General features: G+C 39.7%; 1 protein-coding gene across 4 annotated transcripts in view; it reads left to right on the plus strand.

Moving 5' to 3' along the window:
- Window positions 1–20181, plus strand: part of USP9X (ubiquitin specific peptidase 9 X-linked) — a 202218-nt gene that overhangs the window by 32201 nt on the left and 149836 nt on the right. For all 4 annotated transcript variants that reach the window (XM_039522093.1, XM_039522099.1, XM_039522109.1 and 1 more), the window contains exons 2-6: window positions 4419–4672; window positions 11211–11356; window positions 11658–11737; window positions 16979–17091; window positions 17897–18115. In XM_039522093.1, the coding sequence (XP_039378027.1) occupies window positions 4577–4672; window positions 11211–11356; window positions 11658–11737; window positions 16979–17091; window positions 17897–18115 (654 nt within the window). In that variant the 5' untranslated portion in view covers window positions 4419–4576. The remainder of the gene's footprint in view (window positions 1–4418; window positions 4673–11210; window positions 11357–11657; window positions 11738–16978; window positions 17092–17896; window positions 18116–20181) is intronic.

Genomic DNA, 20181 nt, shown 5'->3' on the forward strand with positions numbered 1-20181 from the left:
ACTGTAATCTTTTTCCCATGGATTTTGACTAGCATTCACTGCAACCATGTGCTCCTGATAAACATGTTGCAGGTGAATCTGTTGAATGCTGCTTCATTTTCAGGCAAACCTCCCCTCCCTCCCCTTCCCCTCCTCCTGCAGTGTTTAAAGAGGGAAAAGTCAACACTATTTCATTTTTTCCAATGGGATATCAGCCTCAGCACAGACTGCCACAAAATCTTCAACAAACTCCTGTCTGGCATCTGCAGATTTCATATTGTCTGTCTGCAGTTGTTCTCTGTAGTGAGTGAGAACCTTGAGTCCCGTCTAATTTGGAACAATTTTTCAGATTGGCTTTTGACATTAGATGATAGTTGCAGGTATCATTTTAGGTCCACTGTAGTGTATGTTGACAGCAGTTGCAGAATCTCATACTGCTCAATTCATAGATGTCATTAGGAAACTGACTAACTCTTGACATGCTGCTGACACCAAAGTTATTTCTTAGCTTTCTGGATGAGCATTTTCCAGTTGTAGAACGAGTTTTAGACATGTTTAAATCATGTCCTGAACCATGGGGTGGGGAGCCACGCTAGTAGTAGCAGGTCACGTCTCTAAGCAAATTTCAGTTAATCTGGTGGTGGTGGTGAAGGGCAAAAACTCATATACAGTACACTATATAACTATAACGCCCTTTGTAATACCGAACCTTGTGCTATAGCGAACAGTGTCCCTGGATCCCATCTCGAGTGGATGAGGGCACAGAGCTCTTCCAGCCATGGATTTTTTTTTAATTATTATTTTTTTTTTACAGCACTGGATTCCGTGCTGTTTCGATTCCGTCTGTGTTCTCTTTAATGTGGATTTCATAGGGCCCTAGATACTGGCTCAGGACACTTGTGCTTTACTGTGGAAACACAAAGGATGAACAGACATGCCTATCATGTAGTTCTGTTCTCCCCTCCATTGTCATGTGTAGTAACATTTTCAGTAGTAGACTGAGAAACTCACCTTGATCATACCCTTTTCAAGGTTTGTGAAATCTTTAATGGATGATGCTGCACATTGATATACTGAAGCTGAGAGCTATTTGACCTCTAAGGCTTTCTCCTGCTGACGAAATTCAAATGTTCAATTTCTGACATGACACCATAGTGTTTAATAACACGAATTGCCAAAGAGCTGTTTGATATAGTCAGCAGTGTTGGGGAGTTTTCATTGCCCCTTTAAGTATACCCAACCATCCAGAGCTGTTGCTTGTTTTGTCATCTGCTGACACAACTTCTGTCCTCGTTTACCTAGAATTCTTCAGTTCCCTTTCCTAAGGGTTGTATTGCTCGCTAAACTCCCACAAGTGATAATACGGAGAGGCTTCTCAAAAAAGATATGGTGTTTACTTTCCAATAACTGGAGTTACTTGAGATGAGTTGCTGCGTAGTCACAGCCCTCATGAGATTTCCAGGTTCTTTGGATTCTTAGGTTAGAAATTCCCAAATTAATGGCAGGAACTGAAGAGCAATGGCGGTCACTTTTCTTTTTCATATCTTCAGAGCCCTTTGGGACTGGGAGAAGTGTGTGGGCTCAACAGATGCTGGTCTCCAGAAGCTGGCAGTGCACAAGTGTCCCACACTTGTGAACATGCATAGACCACTGAAAAGTCCAGTTACTGAAAAAGAACCTTGATTTTTTTTTTTCTTGTGAATGATTTGATTTGCAGTTTTTCATATTATTCCCAACCTCTATCTTCACAGACCTTGAAAAGTACAGTGGTAGTATTGTACTACATTCAAGTGCACTATCAGGATCTACATGGACTATTATTAAATGTCAAATGTCAAAGTGTAATGTTAGTGGGCTTTAGAAATCACACTCACGAAGAGCATGTTACCCCACCATGTAGGCAAGCCTATAGCTTCTCTGTGGCTTGGTATTGTGAACTATAAAATGGGAGTAATAGTTAGCTGTCACATAGGGGTATTTTAAAGCTTAATTTGTTAGTGTTTGTAAAATCACTTTGAGAATATGTCTGTGTTGCAGAAGATGGAAAGCAGTGCCATAACTATGCTGCCATAACCTCTTAGTGGGAAGACATAGCCTACGTTGATGGAGGATGCAGGAACACCACCTCCCAAAGCGATGGTAGCTAGGCCAACAGAAACATTGTTCTATTGACAAAAATGTCTCTACTGGGGGTGAGGTTGGCATCATTTTCTTTCAAGGCTGTATTTTTTTCACGTTCCTGACTGACATAGCTATGTTGCCTAAAATTTAAGTATAAATCAGGCTTGAGAATCTCGGATGGAAGGTGCTCAAGAAATCCACAATGCTTTTTGTAAAAAGCATACTTTCCTTAACCTTAACCACATTGAAATATTATACTTTATGTATGTATCTCTTATACTAAAATAAATGCACTTGTTTCTCATACAACTTAGTGTATCCAAAACTATCTGGTAAAGGATTATGTCTCCAGTGTCTATTAAATTGAAGATTCCCTTAATTTTGTTCAGAAAATCATGCTCCTACCATGCTGTCATTCAGGTAGTCAAAGTTATGTTGTGAGTCTGTTAAGGCCAGAAAGCTAAGGAGAGGAAAGATAGTGAAGTTCCATTCCTTTTCAGAAGCAGAGTGTGAGGACAGTGGAGCTCTGTTTCCTGTCTTCCAGCTGGAAAGAAAAAGGTGCTGTCCCTTGACTCTGTTAAGGAACCCATTTCTGGTAGAGTGTTTTGGATACTACACATGCTATCTGGTGTGGTCTGGAAACCAGAAGGGTGCAATTAGAAAAATTAAAATGTAATTTATTTAAAAATTTAAGAGTACTGTCCCATGGACTGTCCACAAAGTTCTGCCCATTTGCCATACCAAAACAGTATGCCAAAGTGGAACTCTACTCATAATTCGAGCTGGCTGGAAAACATTTGTTTTGTGAAAAATTGAATTTTCAACATTTGGTGCTGTTCTACTTTTTGTATAAATAGGTCACATTAGGCCAGAGTGTCTCTCTCAAACTATTTAGCCCAGTGATTAGGGCACTCACCTGGGATGTTGGAGGCCCAGGCTCAAGTCCCTGGTCTGAATCAGGCAGTTCAGGGATTTTAAGCTATGTCTTCCACATACTGGGGGAGTCCCTCACCACTGGGGCATTAGGTATTTGGAGGTGGTTTCTTTCTCTCTGAAACCAGCACTTTTCTGCCAAAAGCTTTGGTTCGATGAACCTGCAACTTCTGACACACAAACATATAGTTGACAAATGCTTGACCAGCTCTACTACTCATAGTTTGTGCCTATCTTCATAGTATGTTCATCCCTCTTTGCTATGAGCTTTGATCAACAGTGAAATATTTATATTTAGACAATCATATTAGACTTCATTTAACATGCTGTAGCGGTGAATATTTCTATTTTTAGTACTCTACAATATGAGTGCCCATTCAGAGCTTTCGACGTATTTGACAGTCTTTTAGTATAAATACACTAGTAAACAGAACCCAAGAGCAAAATAACTTGGTAACACCATAGCTCTAATAAACTGTTCCATGGAATCCACATAGCATATGGGCAGTTCAGACCTCTCAGCTATTTCAGGGTATTTGCAGATTCAGAGAGCCATCCCTGCATCAGTTTACACTGGTTCAGATTTTGAAGACTCTCCAGTTGGCCCAAATCAACCCCTTTAGTAAGCTTTAACTGTAGAAATTCAGAATGAGTGCATATAGAATGAGTTAAATAAGATGGCTGGAATTCAATGGTACAGCTAGGTAATCAATAGTAGAAAGCTGGAAAGAATTTTAAAATACAGTTGTCAAGGCTACAATTAACTTTTTGCTACTGCGTAATAGATGGCTTATCAGAAGGGTAAAGAACAGTATAAAATAGTAAAAATGCAGAAATTGGAGGATTATTTGCAGTTAAAAACAAGCATAAGTAAAAAGTATACAATGAGCATCAAATTACAGAAAATAACTTAAAATAAAAATATTCTTGTAACATATCAGCATATATGGAATAGGCAAGTAATAAAGAACTACTGGATCCCTTACTGGTGGTTTGGAAGTTTTGATTGAAGTTACTTTTGTGTCCATTTTTATGTAGGAGGAGGGTGATATTTGCTTTTCTTTTAGAATGCTCTTTTCACAATACACTCCTGCTTAAAAGGTGGGCAGCTGCACTCTGAACAGATTTCAGTTTCTTAATAGTCTTGATGCTAATCCTCATAGCTCTACATGTAGCATACAGTAGTTATAGACTATTAGAAATGTCTTCTGTCAAGAATGAGTAAATGTTTAGTCATACTCACTGGCAAGGAGTATTATGCTATATGAAATAAGAGTAAGTTTTCTTACTTTATTAAAGTTGTATTTGACTTGGTACTTTTGTTTCTTCATGGATGTGGATTTAAAATAAGTTTGTATGTATTCTAATATTTTTATTTGTTTCAGGTTATGCAATGGTCTCTGCAAGATGGCTTGTTCTTGAGTTGGAGCTTTTTAAGGCAGACATATGCTGGTACTTCAACTTTATTAAGCGGACTATAATTTCTTTTCTCACGACAACTACATAAGCAGACAAAATTGCAAAGATCTGCCCTGTGTCGAGTATGACAGCCACGACCCGTGGCTCTCCAGTAGGAGGGAATGATAGCCAGGGCCAGGCTCCTGATGGACAGTCTCAGCCTCCCCTCCAACAGAATCAGGTATGATGCTAATGCTGTTAGTAAAGCTGTCTAGAAAAACAATAGTAGTTCTGCAGCGTTACTTTTCCCGGTAATTCTTTCAAAATCTCCTTAGGGTATAATTTTATGTCTCATTGCAGCAGGGTCAGGCCTAGTTTGTACTATGTTGGAAGTCTATTGATGAGTCACTGCTGAACAACTGCCTCAGTATGGTGATAGGAGACCCTGTACCGCAGAAGGTGCTGCCTTTAGATAAAATACCATAGTGATGAAGTAACCTGCCCTTTCAAGTGTCTTTACTTTGGGCAAGAAGTCTGCTTACCAGGATGTCAGATGCTTCTTCAGCGCCACGTCTGATTCACCTACTTCAGATTTTGTGATGTCAGCTTGATACTCAGAGCTCTGAAACACCTTTTTGACCCCCCTCTTCTCCCCCGAGGAAGAGAGAGACTTGTTTTTATTCACTAAAATTGATGCCTTAATGGCTGATACATCCACCAGAATGGTTTCAGAATGGGGGCCCTCTACATAGAAGAGCAGTGCTGTACCTTCTGTTTGGATAAAGTAACACATAGGAGTGTCTTAAGCTTTATTCTGGAGATCAGCTTCATCTTTTGTAGTTCACAGGTAATAGTTTTCCTATCTTGCTTGCAGAAACTGTCTGAATGAAGAACTCTAGCATACCCTGGGTCTATTTATATTCCTTTCATTAAGCAGTTCTGCAAGTCCTGCACCCATTTTGTTAACTGTCATCTTAAAACAGATTGAACACTTCAAGTATAATGTATCAGGAAGGTCCTTTTCCAGATGCTGTAAGTTGAAAAGCATTGGCAGTTCACACCTTCTGTAGGATTTACAAGCTGAGGGTCCAGATATCTGCCAGAGTTGCATGTGGTAGGAGAGGGCTTCATGCTGTAGTCCTCTCATATCAGAGAATTGGGTTAAATCCCGTATATAGTTTAATGTAATTTCTGCCCTCCCTGAATTTACATTGCTATAAAAATCCCCACTGTCAGGAGACCTGTTGATCTTAAGATGGAGAATAGAAAAAATTGATCCCTGTATACCTGAAAAATTTTTTTTTCAGAGTAGTAAGGGTCAATGATATAACTTCCCCCTTTTCACAGTTTCAAACAACTTTAACAAATTTCAGAACTTTTTTCCACTGGAATCTTTAAAAACAGTGTGGAAACGTCTGTTACTGGTGCATTAAAGCTTTTTTGGAAACATTAAATTTTGTTCCAAATTTAAGTTGACAATATTCCTTTAATGACTAATAATTTAGGGAAAATGGGTCTTCAGTGATTCATGCATTGGTAAGTAGTGAGTATGGTCTTGTCTTCCTTGGATTTTTTTTCCTTAGTGTTTCCCCACTGTTGTTTCTACCAATAGAGTTGATCTGGTAGTATGAATGATAGGAAATTTTAAGAAAAGAGAGTCTGGAGTAGACAAGGCAAGAGAGAGTCTCACCTAATTTGGTTTCAATCTGACCCATGTCAATAACGAGTAAAAATGATCTGATTGCAGAACAACTGTGAATATGAAGTATTCTTAGTGAAGAGAAATCCAGGTCAAAACCCATATTCATAATTGGCATCTTTGATGGTAGTCTCACCATACTGACCAAGGATTGCATCAAGTTTGAATTATCTTGTCACCTATAAATGTGGTCATCTGCAACTTGGTGCAAATGAATAGGTCAATGTATAGAAACATATACTACTGAACATACTTGTTAAACTTTTAATGCCCAATTGTGGGGAATAAAAATACCACAAATGTAAATGATACAGAATTTTTCTTTAGCAAAGATGAGAATTTAAATAGTACAAGTGAGAACTAGATTTGAGTGTGGTGGAGAAGATATATCAGGGTCTAAAATTCAGGAATAGTGCTTCCTGTGTTGTGGGTCAAGTGGATATAGGTGATTGAAAGTATTTTAAACTAAAATCTGTCGCCTTGTGTCAGAATTGAAGTTAACACATAGACTGACTTTGGTATGCAAATTTCACCATGCCAAATACTGAAGGGAATTGAAGGCTGCAATTTAACATGGCTAAGATTCTAAGTACTGTAAGTTACGTAATAAAATGGGGTTTAGAATGCTGATAGACATTAATGTGACATTCAGAAAGTTTTATGCCCAGACAAGTTAGATTTTTGTGTAATGATTTTTTTCAAAACGAATAGAAATGTTAAAATTATTTTCATTTATATTTGTTATTGGTTTGAAAAAATCCCTGAAGTATTTGCAACCCAAACATAGTAATATTGTTCTAGTGCATGAAAATCAGAGTGAATTATTCCACTGATTGGCTCCACTTACTGGAAATGCAAAAAGTTAGAAACAAATATTTAAAAAAACAAAAAATTGATCTTTGAAAATAAGGTTTTTTTTGTTTGTTTTTGTGATCCAAGAATGGTGCCAAGTTGCACAGGAAAGAAAGGTTGATTGTTCTTTCACCTCCTTTTATGTTTCTGCACCTTTTGCTATATTGTCCTTTCTTTAGCTCTTTGGAGCAGGGACTGTCTCATTTTTATGTAGCATGTTCAGTGCAGCAACCCTCCAGAATTGTCTTGGAATCTCTAGGAATTACAAATTGTCATATGATGAAACTCTCAGGAATACGTCCAACCAAAATTGGCAACCCTAATGTACAGGACCCTGATTCTGATGGAGGCCTATGGGTACTACAGCAGTGCAAATATTTTGAATAAAGGACCACTGCTTAGTTCAAATTTGAAGTAATGAAATCTTTACCATATTTTTGTTGTTTGAATGAATTTTAAAATTAATTTGCTATTGGCATTATTGGAAGACTGAACTCTGATCTCAGCCAAGAGACGATATGAAACTACATTCATGCTGTATTAACGTTGAAATTGTAATTGCCCAAGCGTTAAGAAACCCCGAGTTAAAGGAAAACTGCAATGGAGTGTAAAAATATGCTAATTACTACATTTTAAGTTATTTATGCCTGAAATTAGGTCCCTCAGTCCATATTTAGGCATTTAATTGAGAGTGCAACTGATGGAACCAAGAGCTAGTTTGAAGAGGAGTAAAGTTCTTGGAAAGGATATCAACCCAAGCCTGGTCTCTCAGCTATTTAATATTTTTTAGTGTCAGAAAAGCAGGGTGGATAAAAATCAATTTTTAAAAATAAATCAACTTTCACTGGATTTTTAAAAAATTAAGTACATTTTTCTTTTACAATATGAACCTGAGTAAAATTAAATTTGAAATTGACAAATGAAGTTATAAACTTACTTTAATCTATTAAAATTTAAATGGAAAAAAAATGCTGCATCACTGAGCCCTTCCCAATTTTAATAAGTTAAAAGGTACTGCTTTTTAAAGTGTGTGTGTATATGTATATATGTGTGTGTATATGTATAAAATAAATAAATTCAGTTTTGGGGAAAACATCTTAAATTTTGAGGTCAGCTCAAGCTATTTAAATGTTACAATGTTATATGCTGCAGTAAGTATATTATTTTCAGTCTTTACAATGGAGCGAATGCTGGTATTTTTTTTCCAGATTTAAGTACTTCCTGTTTTTGTTGGGCAGAAAACCTTTCGCCTATATTACTTTTGGTTTCAGTTTAGGTAGCAGGTGGAGAGAATATTTTTCTCATTTCTTCATTCAAAGTTGAAAAACAGTAGAAGAAACAGGAAAACATTCAGTCTATGAATAAAAAACAGATGGAAGAGGATGAGATCTAATCCTAAAACTCTAAAGGATAGGGACAGATTTTCAAAGGTCTTTAGACACTTAATGGTCTTTAGGCATTAATGATCACAGTCCATCTACTTTACTCTTGGGGGAAATCTGTGCCACTGCGCATGTGCAGTATTTATGTCCCCCGCAGATTTCTTTGCTTCCCCACAGAAAAATAACTTTTTGACTGGGAAGCAAAGGGAAGCCACAAGAGCAGTCATGCGACCCACCCTAGCAGTATGTTTTGGGTGCCTCCCGCTTCCTGCACCCATGGCTCCTCAGCTGCAGGGGGAGGGATCCCTGTACAGGGAGCTGCTCCCCCATCTGCACAACCCCAGTGCAGCCAGACCCCCTCATACCCAGACCCTCCTGCTGAGCCTCACTCTCCCTGCACCTGGACCACCCTGACAATCCACCTGGATCCCCACCCCACCAAGCCCCAACCAGCTGTACCTGGATCCCCACCCCACTCCTCCAGCATCTGGACTCCCCACTGAGTTCCCCACACCCAGACTCCTCTGCCAAGCTCTATCACGGTACATCCAGATTCCCCCGCCCCGCACCTGGATCCCCCACTGAGCTGCTGGCACCCAGATTTTCCAACCCAGAACTGCCTCAACCCATCCCTGGGTCCCCCCACACTAAAGCCCTCCACACTTGGGATCCTGCCTTGCTGAGCCTGCCTGCCCATACCTGGCGCAGAGGGGCAGGGTCCTGAGGGGTTTCTGGAGCAGGCTTGGTCCTTGAGCTGTGTCAGCATCGAGTGAAGCCTCACTGCTGAGGCCATGTCCTGGGGGGAGCTGCACAGTGATCTCCTACCTCTGTGCAGCCAGTGGCCTCTGCTCCCCAGTGCCATGCTGGAGCCTCCACATTTATTTGACAAATAAAATTTGCAGAATTTTAAAGTATTGTCCAAAATTTTTTTTTTGGTGCAGAATTTTTATTTTTTGGCACAGAATGCTATGAGGAGAAATCAACTCACTAAGTGCAGTTAATACTTTTTGTTTAAATCAGTTTTAAATAAAACAAATGATTTGATATTTTCTTGTGTCAGCACATTTAAGGTAGTTTTATTTAACTAATAAGTTTTTAAAGTGCTGTTTCTGTGTGCTTTTAATTGAATATCAGTTTCCATCCAAATATATCTTGACATGATGAATTTGGATTAAAAACGTTATCTAGTAAACAAGAAATGTGTCGCTCATTTTCTAACATACTGAAAAATATAAAAATTAAGACTATGAAAAAATATGTTGAGTGATATAGTTGCTTAAATAAATATGTATAAACATAATATGTTATCCTGGTTAGCAAAAATAAGTACCAAATGTAGCGTAAAGGCTTTGTTTAGTTGCAGATCAACATGTTTAAATGGTAGTACCAACCAATTAGAATTAATCTCTTTTTAGGAATATAACTAAAGTACACACAAAAACAAGATTAAAGTAGATTTAAATCAAGATTCCTTCTTGATTTAAATCATGATTAATATTGGTGGTTTGTAATTTATTGGCAACTGCTGCGAGAAGGAAGGGAGGGAATGTTAAGTTCATATGTGCTCCCTTCAGCGAGTGAACATGTTGTTGCATTTTGGGCAAGTAAAGAAATTGTTCCCTGCAGCTGGCAAACTGTTGAGATGGAATAACAATAGTCATATTAAAAGAAAATCAAGGCTTGGGTGGCAGTTACTGGATTCCCACGAGAGGGAGCAGAGGTATAACCAATGCCAAACAGTTATATAAATAGAAATCTTTAGTATGTGGTTCTTCATGATCAGAGGAAGATCTGTGTACTCTGTGTGTAATTTGTCTTATCAACTATCTGCGATCCACACAACCAGGGCATAGAATTCATAGTAGCAGTGCTTACCGACCATCACTGATTCAGTCTTGTTTCAGTACGAGCCAGCTAGCTTGGCTGGATTCAATACAATCTAGTTGCCACGCACCAAGTCAACATTCCCCTTCAGGAAGGCTCTTGACTAATGGAGCCCGTGCGGAATGTATCGAGCAAGGCGTGTATAGCTGAGTCTTCAGAATATGCATTGCTTTCAGTAATCTTACATTTGATAACTCTAGGAGAAGTGGGGGAGCCTTTCAGAAAGTCACAAGATAAACTAGGGGGCAGATTTATATTGGACCATCAGAGTTTGTAATACAAACAGATTTTGTGTGTATTGGCGGTTGCCTTATTTTGTCATAAATACACGAGGTGATTGATTGCCTCACAGCCTTGCAGTTTGCACTGTTCCTGCTAGCTGTTCTCTACACTTAACATGCATGCTCCTCACTCCTAGTGACATCATCCATCTTGAATGGGACACCTGATCTCCCTACACTTCCATCATTCTGAACAGACCACCTCCACTCTTTTGTGCATCCTTTGAAGCCCTTCTACTTGCACAAAGAGCACTCCTCCTTTTCCTTAAGACACTCTTTCACGCACAGAATTCCAAGAGCCCTCGTTTTGACCTTTTCAATGAGAAATAGAAAGTTGATCCACTAAGAACAAAATCCTGGGCCAACTTTGTTTCAAATGATACCTTTTTCCATCTTCCAGGAAACTAGCTTTGTTTTTAGAAAATATTTAATTGGACTAATAAATAATTTTAGTTCAGAAATTCTGAAAGCTTTAAATAGTCATATTTTGTGTTTTTTTCTTTTAAGATTGTTTTTACATTTTATTGAAGTTCTCTGTTTGCTTTCAAAATTCAAATGAAATTTAAAGGGAAAAAAGGAAGCCAAGAGTAAATGATGTACATCTACTACAGTATCTGAGAAATAGGATGAATATTGTGCATACAATATTTAATTTAAATCCTTGAAATGTTTTTAATTCAGACTTCTTCACCTGATTCTTCCAATGAGAATTCCCCAGCTACCCCTCCTGATGAGCAGGGTCAAGGGGATGCCCCACCCCAACTTGAAGATGAGGAGCCCGCATTTCCACACACAGATCTGGCAAAGTTGGATGACATGATCAACAGGTACTTTAAGATGGATGCACTCTTCCTAATCATGTGGGTTATAGGTAAAATCTCTGAACATTGCCATCAAAATTTCTGGGTCTTTCTTTGTGTTTGTGTATTAGATTGCATGTTTGCGGATGGGGGGGGAATAAAAAAAGAGATGGGGATTGATGATTTTTTTCTAAAGTTGAGCTCTCTTTAGTGGGTTAAAAATAGGATAAAAGTGTAAATCTAGCCTAAGGGCATAATGAAGGGGAAGATATGTTTTAATTTCTTTTCAGAAACCTAATTAAAATGCAGTACTTTTTTAAAAATTCAGACCTCGATGGGTTGTTCCTGTGTTGCCGAAAGGGGAGTTAGAAGTTCTTCTAGAAGCTGCTATTGATCTTAGTAAAAAAGGTAAGTTGAACATACAACGAATGGTTGCTAGAGGAATGTGTAAATCTGGCTCCTTAAAGGTCCTCTGTATCCCTGTTGGAGCTTTATTTCTTTAATAAATTGAGATCTAAGATTCCTAAAACCTGGACTAGCATGAAAAGCTGCATAGATCTTTTGAAAACAGCATAGCTTGACACAAGCACTGGGGAACACTGAGCCCATAGCTATAAAAGTCTTATTGGTCCTTTCCCACTTGTTTTCTGTATTTTTACTTGCATATCAGACCCGATCAGGTCTGTTTTCCTGACAAATTCTTATATTTTAACTTTGAGGTTTAATTTTTTTTCTCAGAAAATCTTTGACAAATACCTTGCTAAAATCATTTCTTTAAAATCTACGTTTAGACACTTTAGATAATACTAGAAAACAAGATTTGGAGCAATTAGAAACTGTGACCCAAATCAATTAGAATGATATAGTTAGATGACTGTTTGTCTTGTCTAACTTATCTGGGTCTAGGACAGTTCCCCTCAAGATTGTCGTCTTTGTGTTCAACATGTTGTTAGGTCAGAGTGACAAATGTCTCTTACATGCTTCTCCCAGCCTCATCAAAGTAATCTTTCCAGGCCCTATAGATGAGAGATCTGTAAAGTCACAGAGAAAGTAGTTGGTGAATTAAGGTGCCTTAGAGGAAGAATAGTATTGTTTTAAATATATTTTTATTGAAATATAAAATTGCCTGTTCTTTACCCTTGGATAGTTGGACTAGGAGGAACTGACCTCATTGATAAATATTTACTCCTAGAATTGCCAAGGAGTAAAGGTTGTTGTCAGCAGGCAGTTCTGGCCTGCAGGAATTATTTTGTATGAGTGTTAGTCATCTGTTTTGAAGCACCTGCTGGAGAAAAAATTGTATTAATCCAAATATCTTGAGTATGTCTACAACGTGATAAAAATCACTTGGCAGTGAGTCTCTGAGCCTGGGTTAACTGATTTGGGCTTGGGTTGCAAGGCAAAAAATTGCAATGTACGTGTTTGGTCTCAAGAACGGGCTCTGAGGCACTTCCAATTCACAGGGTCTCAGAGCCTGGATTGCGGCCTGAACCGAAACTTCTGCATTGCAGTTTTATAACCCTGCAGCCCGACCTCCTGGGAGCCCGAATCAGCAGACCCAGGTCCAGCTGTGGCCATGTGGTGAGTCTTTTATTGCAGTGTAGACCAAAGGTAGGATATGATGCACATGTCTTATTGTGCAGTTGATCTGGTCTCTGGGACTGCAGTTGCCATTGACTTTTGGTAGATGTGTGCCTGGCTGAAATCTTCAGGTGAGCATAGAAGATCTCAAGAGGTCACGTTTGTTCAATAACAATACAAATGCCATCTTTCGAAAAATTTGAAAGATGCAGCTAGCTACATCTCTGGGTCTGCTGCTGCAGCACACTGGTAGGAAGAAATCCTCTGGTTTCTAGTTTGAGGAGAAGTTTTTTGGGTGTTGGCAGCAGCTATGTCTGCCTTTAAAAAATCACGCCACCATCAGTAGTGTAGCAAATAAATATAGACAGCTTCTTCAGCTGCCCTACGGACCACACCTACACACACCACCACAAGGCAACAAATTTCACAATCAGTTTGGGAACTCCTTTTCCACACATCTCCCTACCCTTATGAAGAAGATCTGCAAAGCTGCAATTTGGAGCTCCATTCATATAATATGTTCTAAGCACCACTATTGCTGAATTTAGCATCTAGTTCTAATATAAATTTTAGGCATATGTTCTACAGTTGCTGTTCATTACCACTGGTCATTCCACTCTTGGGGTTTATGCTGCAGGTTACTTTCCCACAAGTGGAAAGAGAGGTTACCAGAAACTGTTAAGTGTGTTGCCTATATGTGCACGCTTCCTATCTTTCCCCACTCATTGAAGTAATGGAAGATGGCTGAGGCTTTTGTCCCTTTTTATAACTCTGAACAGTCAGATTTATGAGTGAGGTGCTTACCTGTTCTGAAGTGGGGCACTCTTTTGCTAAATGGTCCTGAATTTTGAAAGTGTGGAAATGCAAGGGCAATATACTCCAAGAATGATTATTATTATGTAACCTTTCTGTTAATCTGCGGGAAATGTACGTCGCCTTCAGTGAGATTATGTGAGTTTAGGTACCGTACCACCCATATGTAGACTTATTCTTTAAATCCAAATGGTATCTGCTGGAATGGATACAGAGAGGATGAGAGCTGGAAGAAAGGATTGAAATTGAAAGATAACTGTGGTCCTAATATTGTCATTGATGTAATTTTGCACTTAGATCTGTGGCTCACCAGAACTTTAGAGCAGAGGAACCAAATATGTTTTGGAAGTCCACTAGATTATTACACCACAAAACTATTTTTGTTGTTGCATGTTTTTTGAGAAACCTTGTGTCCTAGTGGATAGAGCACTGGACTGGGATTCAAGACCCGAGTTCCATTTCTGACTCAGCCACTGTCCTGTTGTGTGACCATGGGCCAGTCTCGTCATCCCATCTGAGTCCTTATCTATAAAGTGACTTTGAGAACTAGTGATGAAGAGTGCTATATAAATTGAGATGGTTGTATTGGTATTATTATCTCCTGCTAATTTGAGGGAAACATCGGAGGAGGATGACTGGACCATTTAAATACTTTGTGATACTGGCAGTCTGATGGTTGAGGCACTCTGGTGATTGTCTGAGGTTTTTCTGAGATTGGAGAAGCAACCTGTTGAAAGAATGGTACCTATCAACTCACTATTAAATAGTTATAAAATCACTAAAACCAGGGACAGTATTTTTTTTAATAGTGGCAGTTATTCCAAAAAATTAAATGTTGTTAATTGAGCTATATAGCATATATTACAACAAAAACATTATGCCTGGCTCTTATGCTCTGCTTCCCCCACAAACCCCCTGCCACAGCTGGTCTGATAGCTGACAGGTGTTCCCATTATGGGGTGTGCTGTCTCGGCTCATGATTTTGTAGTAGGGACCTGGTTCTTTATAATGTTCGTGTTCAGTTATTTTTTCATGTTGCTAAAATTTTCCCAAGTAGTGCAAGTAAGAGGAAAGGAAATGCCAGGTTTTAACTCAACCCTTTATTTCTGCTGAATTTCAAATACCTGCTGCAGTGGAGGTGTTAGTTCCTCATAACAGATCACAAGAATTAAAGAATATTTTATAATGAAAGGTATTAGGCAACTCAAATATAGGAGTTACTGCCAGCTCCCTGAATTTATCTCTCTTTCTGGGTGGCTCGTTGAATTGTGGGGGAGGGAAATTCCTGTTCCCACACTTGTATCTTCTCTGTTACTCTTTTGAAGTCGCATGTCTTGATCATTATTCATCTAGACTGAATGGAACAGGAATTATTTATTTTCTGGGTTCCCAGTATTGCCTGTGGTTGGTTGGTCACTGTTTTTTGAGGCTGGGCATGTCATATTGCATAAGGAGTGTGATTTCAGGACTGAAAATGAAACGTGTCCTGCACAATAACAGTGCAGGATACAACCACTAGGCTATTAATGTGATAGTTTATATCTGCGTAATTGCTCTTTTCATGGATTTGTAGATAAAGCCATAAGGGACCATTGTGATCATCTAGTCTGACCTTCTGTATAATACAGGCCATTGATTTCTCTGAATGAAAATGTTTGAACTCGTTTTCTGCAAACTGTTGTTTTCAATGTATGTGTTGCTCAATATATTGAAAATATATTTTCTGTCCCCAGAATTGAGTTATTTTCAAATGAAAAATGAACTTTAAAGGGATAATGTCAACTTAAAAATCACATTTCTGTGTGAAAATCTGAGGCCTACTGTTTCAAGTAACCCTGAAAGCTAATACAACTGAAAGAGTGCAGTATTTTTTTATCTTGTGTATGGCCAATTTCACTGTTTTTGTTGATGGTCAGTTTCACTTTCTCCTTCATTAGCATAGCTCTCAGGTACTGCTTTGGAGTGAGTTCAGTGCAGGAACAGCATTAGGCTTCTCCTCGACTCCCGTTCCCTGGAGAGGCAGGGGTAGCTGCAAGGGGCCCCTCTAGTATTTACCCCTGCAGGTGCTTGTATCTATTTGGGTGAACGAGCAGGGCCAACTCTAGTTTTCCCTGCCACATACAGTCTTCTGCTGGGATAGTGTTGGTGAGACCTACCACAGGGGTGGGTCTTAGAAAATTAACACTGCTTTGAGATGTATGGGAAAGTCCACTCCTCTCAGAGCCATTGTTTCAGGTTCTCTGCAGACCTGAGCAGCGCTCTATGCATTTGTTGCACTCTGATCATGTTTTCACAATTTTCCTTTGTAACTGTACATCCCTCCCCCCCTGCATTAAATCCAAAGTTTTGATACAGTTGCATGACTCAAGGATGTGGGGCCCTAGGGATGGGCATTTAGTGTCTATGTTGTAAATATGGCCCTGCGTATGTACCCTGCAAGCTGGTTTTTATCACTAACAGGAAACTGAAGAGACAAAAGGCAAGTGTGTACAAAACAAAAAAAGGAGTGGAAGGGGTGTGGTTTTGTATTCTTGATTTGACATGACCAAAAGACTGTTTAAGTCTCAAGGGAGCAGAAAACATTTACAATTTTTAAAGCAATTTAAATATAGGACCTACTATTTAAAAGGATGTTCTATCAAAAATAATGTTTTGGAATTAATCAGTTTCACCAAATTAAAGTTTACATTGTAATTTAAAGAAAACTTTGAAGCTGAAATGTTAAGTGAAATTTGATGGGAGAAGGGAAAATTAATTGGCAATTTTAAAGTCTAGTCACTGAATTTTGACACTTTCTGACATTCGAACGCTATTCCTTTTTTAGTTTGCATGGCTATATTCCTTTTATTAGGAAATATCTACAACTGAGAAACCCTTCAATGTATATTGAAATTGTTCGAATATTAGGAGTTGAGATCTAAAAATAGGGAGAAAGCAGTCTAGTGGTTAAAGTAGGGGACTGGGAGTCAGAGCTGCTGTTTCATTTTTAGTTCTGCTACTGATTCACTATGTATCCAGTAGGAAAATCAGCAGACCCCTTCCCCCCCCATGCCTGTTTATCGGTCTATAAAAGGAGCTTGATAATAGCTACCCTACGCAATGTTTTAAATCTTCATTTTTTGTAAAGCACTTTGAAGTCCTTGGATGTGAAAAGCGTAAGTCCAAAAATATGATTGTTTAATGTTAAGTGAGCATTGTAGAGAACCAGTAAAATGGAGTATATTAACTGATTTTTCCCTTTTCTCTTTTAAACAGGCCTTGATGTTAAAAGTGAAGCATGTCAGAGATTTTTTCGAGATGGGCTAACAATATCTTTCACAAAAATCCTTACAGATGAGGCGGTGAGCGGCTGGAAATTTGAGATTCATGTAAGTTTGTATTGTATTTTATGAAAAGCAAGTAAGTTTAAACAGTGATGGAGCTGCAGAGGCCATCTGCTTATTTGCAGCCATGAACAGTTTTTGAAAGTCAGCTTCCTTCTGCCAGTTCTTCACAATTCCATGACTTCTGGGAAATATATTTCCTTCTTCCTTCCCTTCATTCCTCACAAGTTCATGGTCCGACCTGTAAGGCGAGTAGTGAAGGGAGCGAGAGATTGGTTTAGTTGGAGATCACATTTGAGCTAGGAGGAAGTTTGGTTTGAAAAGAAATCAAACTTAAGGCCTGGTGTGATGGGGGGGTATCAAAGTCCCCTTCCTGCGTTTATCAGTGCAACCCCTTGTTGGGCTCCTGGTTATGCTGGACACATGTCTGTAGTCCTTTCTACTCCCCAGAGTAATTGTATAGTTCAGGGGCATGGAGCTATGTCTTTATATTTTGGTAAATGCTTTAGAAACTTTGCTGATTTGTGCATGCTCATGAACAACTTCTTAACACTAAAATTTTCCTCTCATTAAGGACTAGCCAAATTTGAGGTTGTGGAGTTACTAGTGAGTAAATAAGTCTGGGAAAAAAGTGAAGTAGAAAAAAATATATGTATTTCTCCTACCACTGATAACTCAAGCACTGAGAAGATTAGCTCAGATTTTTGTTTCACCCCCCCTCTCCAATTATGAAAATAGGCATGAAAGGTTCAGCTTAGACAACTTTGCTTCTGTGAATGCAGTAATACAGTTTGTAATTTGTTACATTTCAGTCAATTGCCAAAACTGTTAAATATCTTTTTCTTAATAGAGGTGTATTATTAACAACACTCACCGTCTAGTAGAACTATGTGTGGCCAAGTTGTCCCAAGATTGGTTTCCTCTTCTTGAACTTCTTGCAATGGCCTTAAATCCTCATTGCAAATTTCATCTCTATAATGGTACACGTCCCTCTGAAACAGTTCCTGCGGGAGTTCAACTGGCTGAAGATGAACTTTATGCCCGTCCTCCTGACCCACGATCACCAAAGGTAAATTTTTATTTTTTTCAAACTAAAATCCTAAAACCTTAAAACTGAAGTCCATATTAATATTTGTAATTAAATAAAATCACTCCGTATCCAATTAGAAAAATAATTTAGGAGGAAAGAAGCCACATAACACTTGCTGCTTTTTGTTTTGATATTTGATTAAGTCTTGTGACTGTAAGAGCGTCTCCAATATTTTCCCCTTCTTCCTCACATATTTAATCTTTGCTCCACAATCAGGGTCCCCATGGTGAGTGACTGGATTTCCTGTTTCATACTACTTTGATTTTTGTAGGTGTAACATGGTTGTAAAGATGCATCATCTGGTTAAAAATCATATTGTCAAAAGCAGAATTATTCTTTAAGTGATGTCTACACATTCACGTTCTTTGGATGTGGTAATGGTGTACCTTGGTCCAGTGGCATCATCTAGTAGTAGTGCCCATTAGAATCCTCTCATGCCTCTACTCCAAGGGTGGGCAAACTTTTTGGCCTTCGGGCCACATTGGGTTTCTGAAATTGTATGGAGGGCCGGTTAAGGGAGGCTGTGCCTCCCTAAACTGCCAGGCATGGCCCGGATCCCGCCCCCATCTGACCGAACCTCCTACCCCGCTTCTCGCCCCCTTACGGCCCCCCCCATGACTCCTGCCCCATCTGGCCCCTCCTGTTCTCTGTCCCCTGATGCCCCCCCGACCCCTGCCCCATCTATGCTCCCCATCCCCATAGTGCCTCCAGACCCCCCACCTCTGACTGCCCCCTGCCGCCGCATCCAACCCCTCCTCTCATTCCTGATGGCCCTCCCAGGACTCCTGCCCCATCCAATCACCCCTTCTCCCTGTCCCCTGACTGCCCCTGGAACCTCTGCCCCTGACTGCCCCCCGCCACCCTATCCAACCTCCCCTCTTTCCTGACTGCCCCTTCCCCCCCCCGGACCCCTGCCCCCATTCAACCCCCCATTCCCTGCCCTCTGACCTCCTCGACCCCTATCCACACCCCTGCTCCCCCACAACCCCAAACTCCCCTGCCTTCTATCCAATCCCCCCTGCCCCCTTACCGCGCTGCCCAGAGCACCAGGATAGACAGCCGTGTCGCCTGGCTGGAGCCAGCCATGCCACTGCGCAGCTCAGAGCATTGGGCAAGCCGCGGCTCTGCAGCTGCGCTGCCTGGCAAGAGCTCTCAGCCCTGCTGTCCAGAGCATTGCACTGGCGGTGCAGTGAGCTGAAGCTGCAGGGGAGGGGGAACAGTGGGGGAGGGGCATCTTCTCTAACAGTTATCCCATTCAAGTCAACACTATCTCCTTTACCAGTCCTCTTCAGAGATTCTTCGCACAAGAACTTGCTAACATATAGCTCATTCATTTGTAGAGTCAGGTGCCATAAAGGAAGTTCCTAAAGAGTTTCATGGGAAGGGATTTTTTCACATGTATTTTCTGATATCAAAGAATTATAAATGTCTCCCAACCCCTTACAGATTTTTGGAAGCTAACTCTTCAGAAAGTTCAAATTCCTCATCCTTATCCTACCTGTGATCATATCCGCCCATGCTTGGTTTGGGACCTCTTGATTTAGAGGGTACCTATTCTCATATCTCAGATTTTCACATCGAAAATACCTAAGGTTGGTTATGGGAAAACATCACCAATACAAAGATGTTCTTTTGGCATGTCTATGGCACATTGCGTGTTCACAAAGGGCCTTTCAATGGAAGCAGCACATTTGCGATGTAGGACATCCATGTCTGCTTGTTTGGATGATTGGCTCATTAGGATATCCTCATAGAAGGACCTAGCAAAAGATATGACACAGTCATGACTCTGTTCCAAACACTGGGGTTCAAGGTAAAGTGGAAGACACACAATTTCCAATCCAGATTATAATTTTTATTAGGGATGTTATGGGCTCCCAAAAATAGTTTTTTTCTTCCAGATGACAGATATTTAAAAATCCTTATTTATAGCAATAGAAGTACTACAGGAAAACTCATTTCAAACAGTGTTTTTCCTTAGTTTGATGGACATTATGACTTCAGTGACATATGTAACTTCATAAGCTCATTTAAAGATGAGGCTT

This window comes from Mauremys reevesii, linkage group 1, assembly GCF_016161935.1.
Source record: "Mauremys reevesii isolate NIE-2019 linkage group 1, ASM1616193v1, whole genome shotgun sequence".
NCBI lineage: Eukaryota > Metazoa > Chordata > Testudines > Geoemydidae > Mauremys > Mauremys reevesii.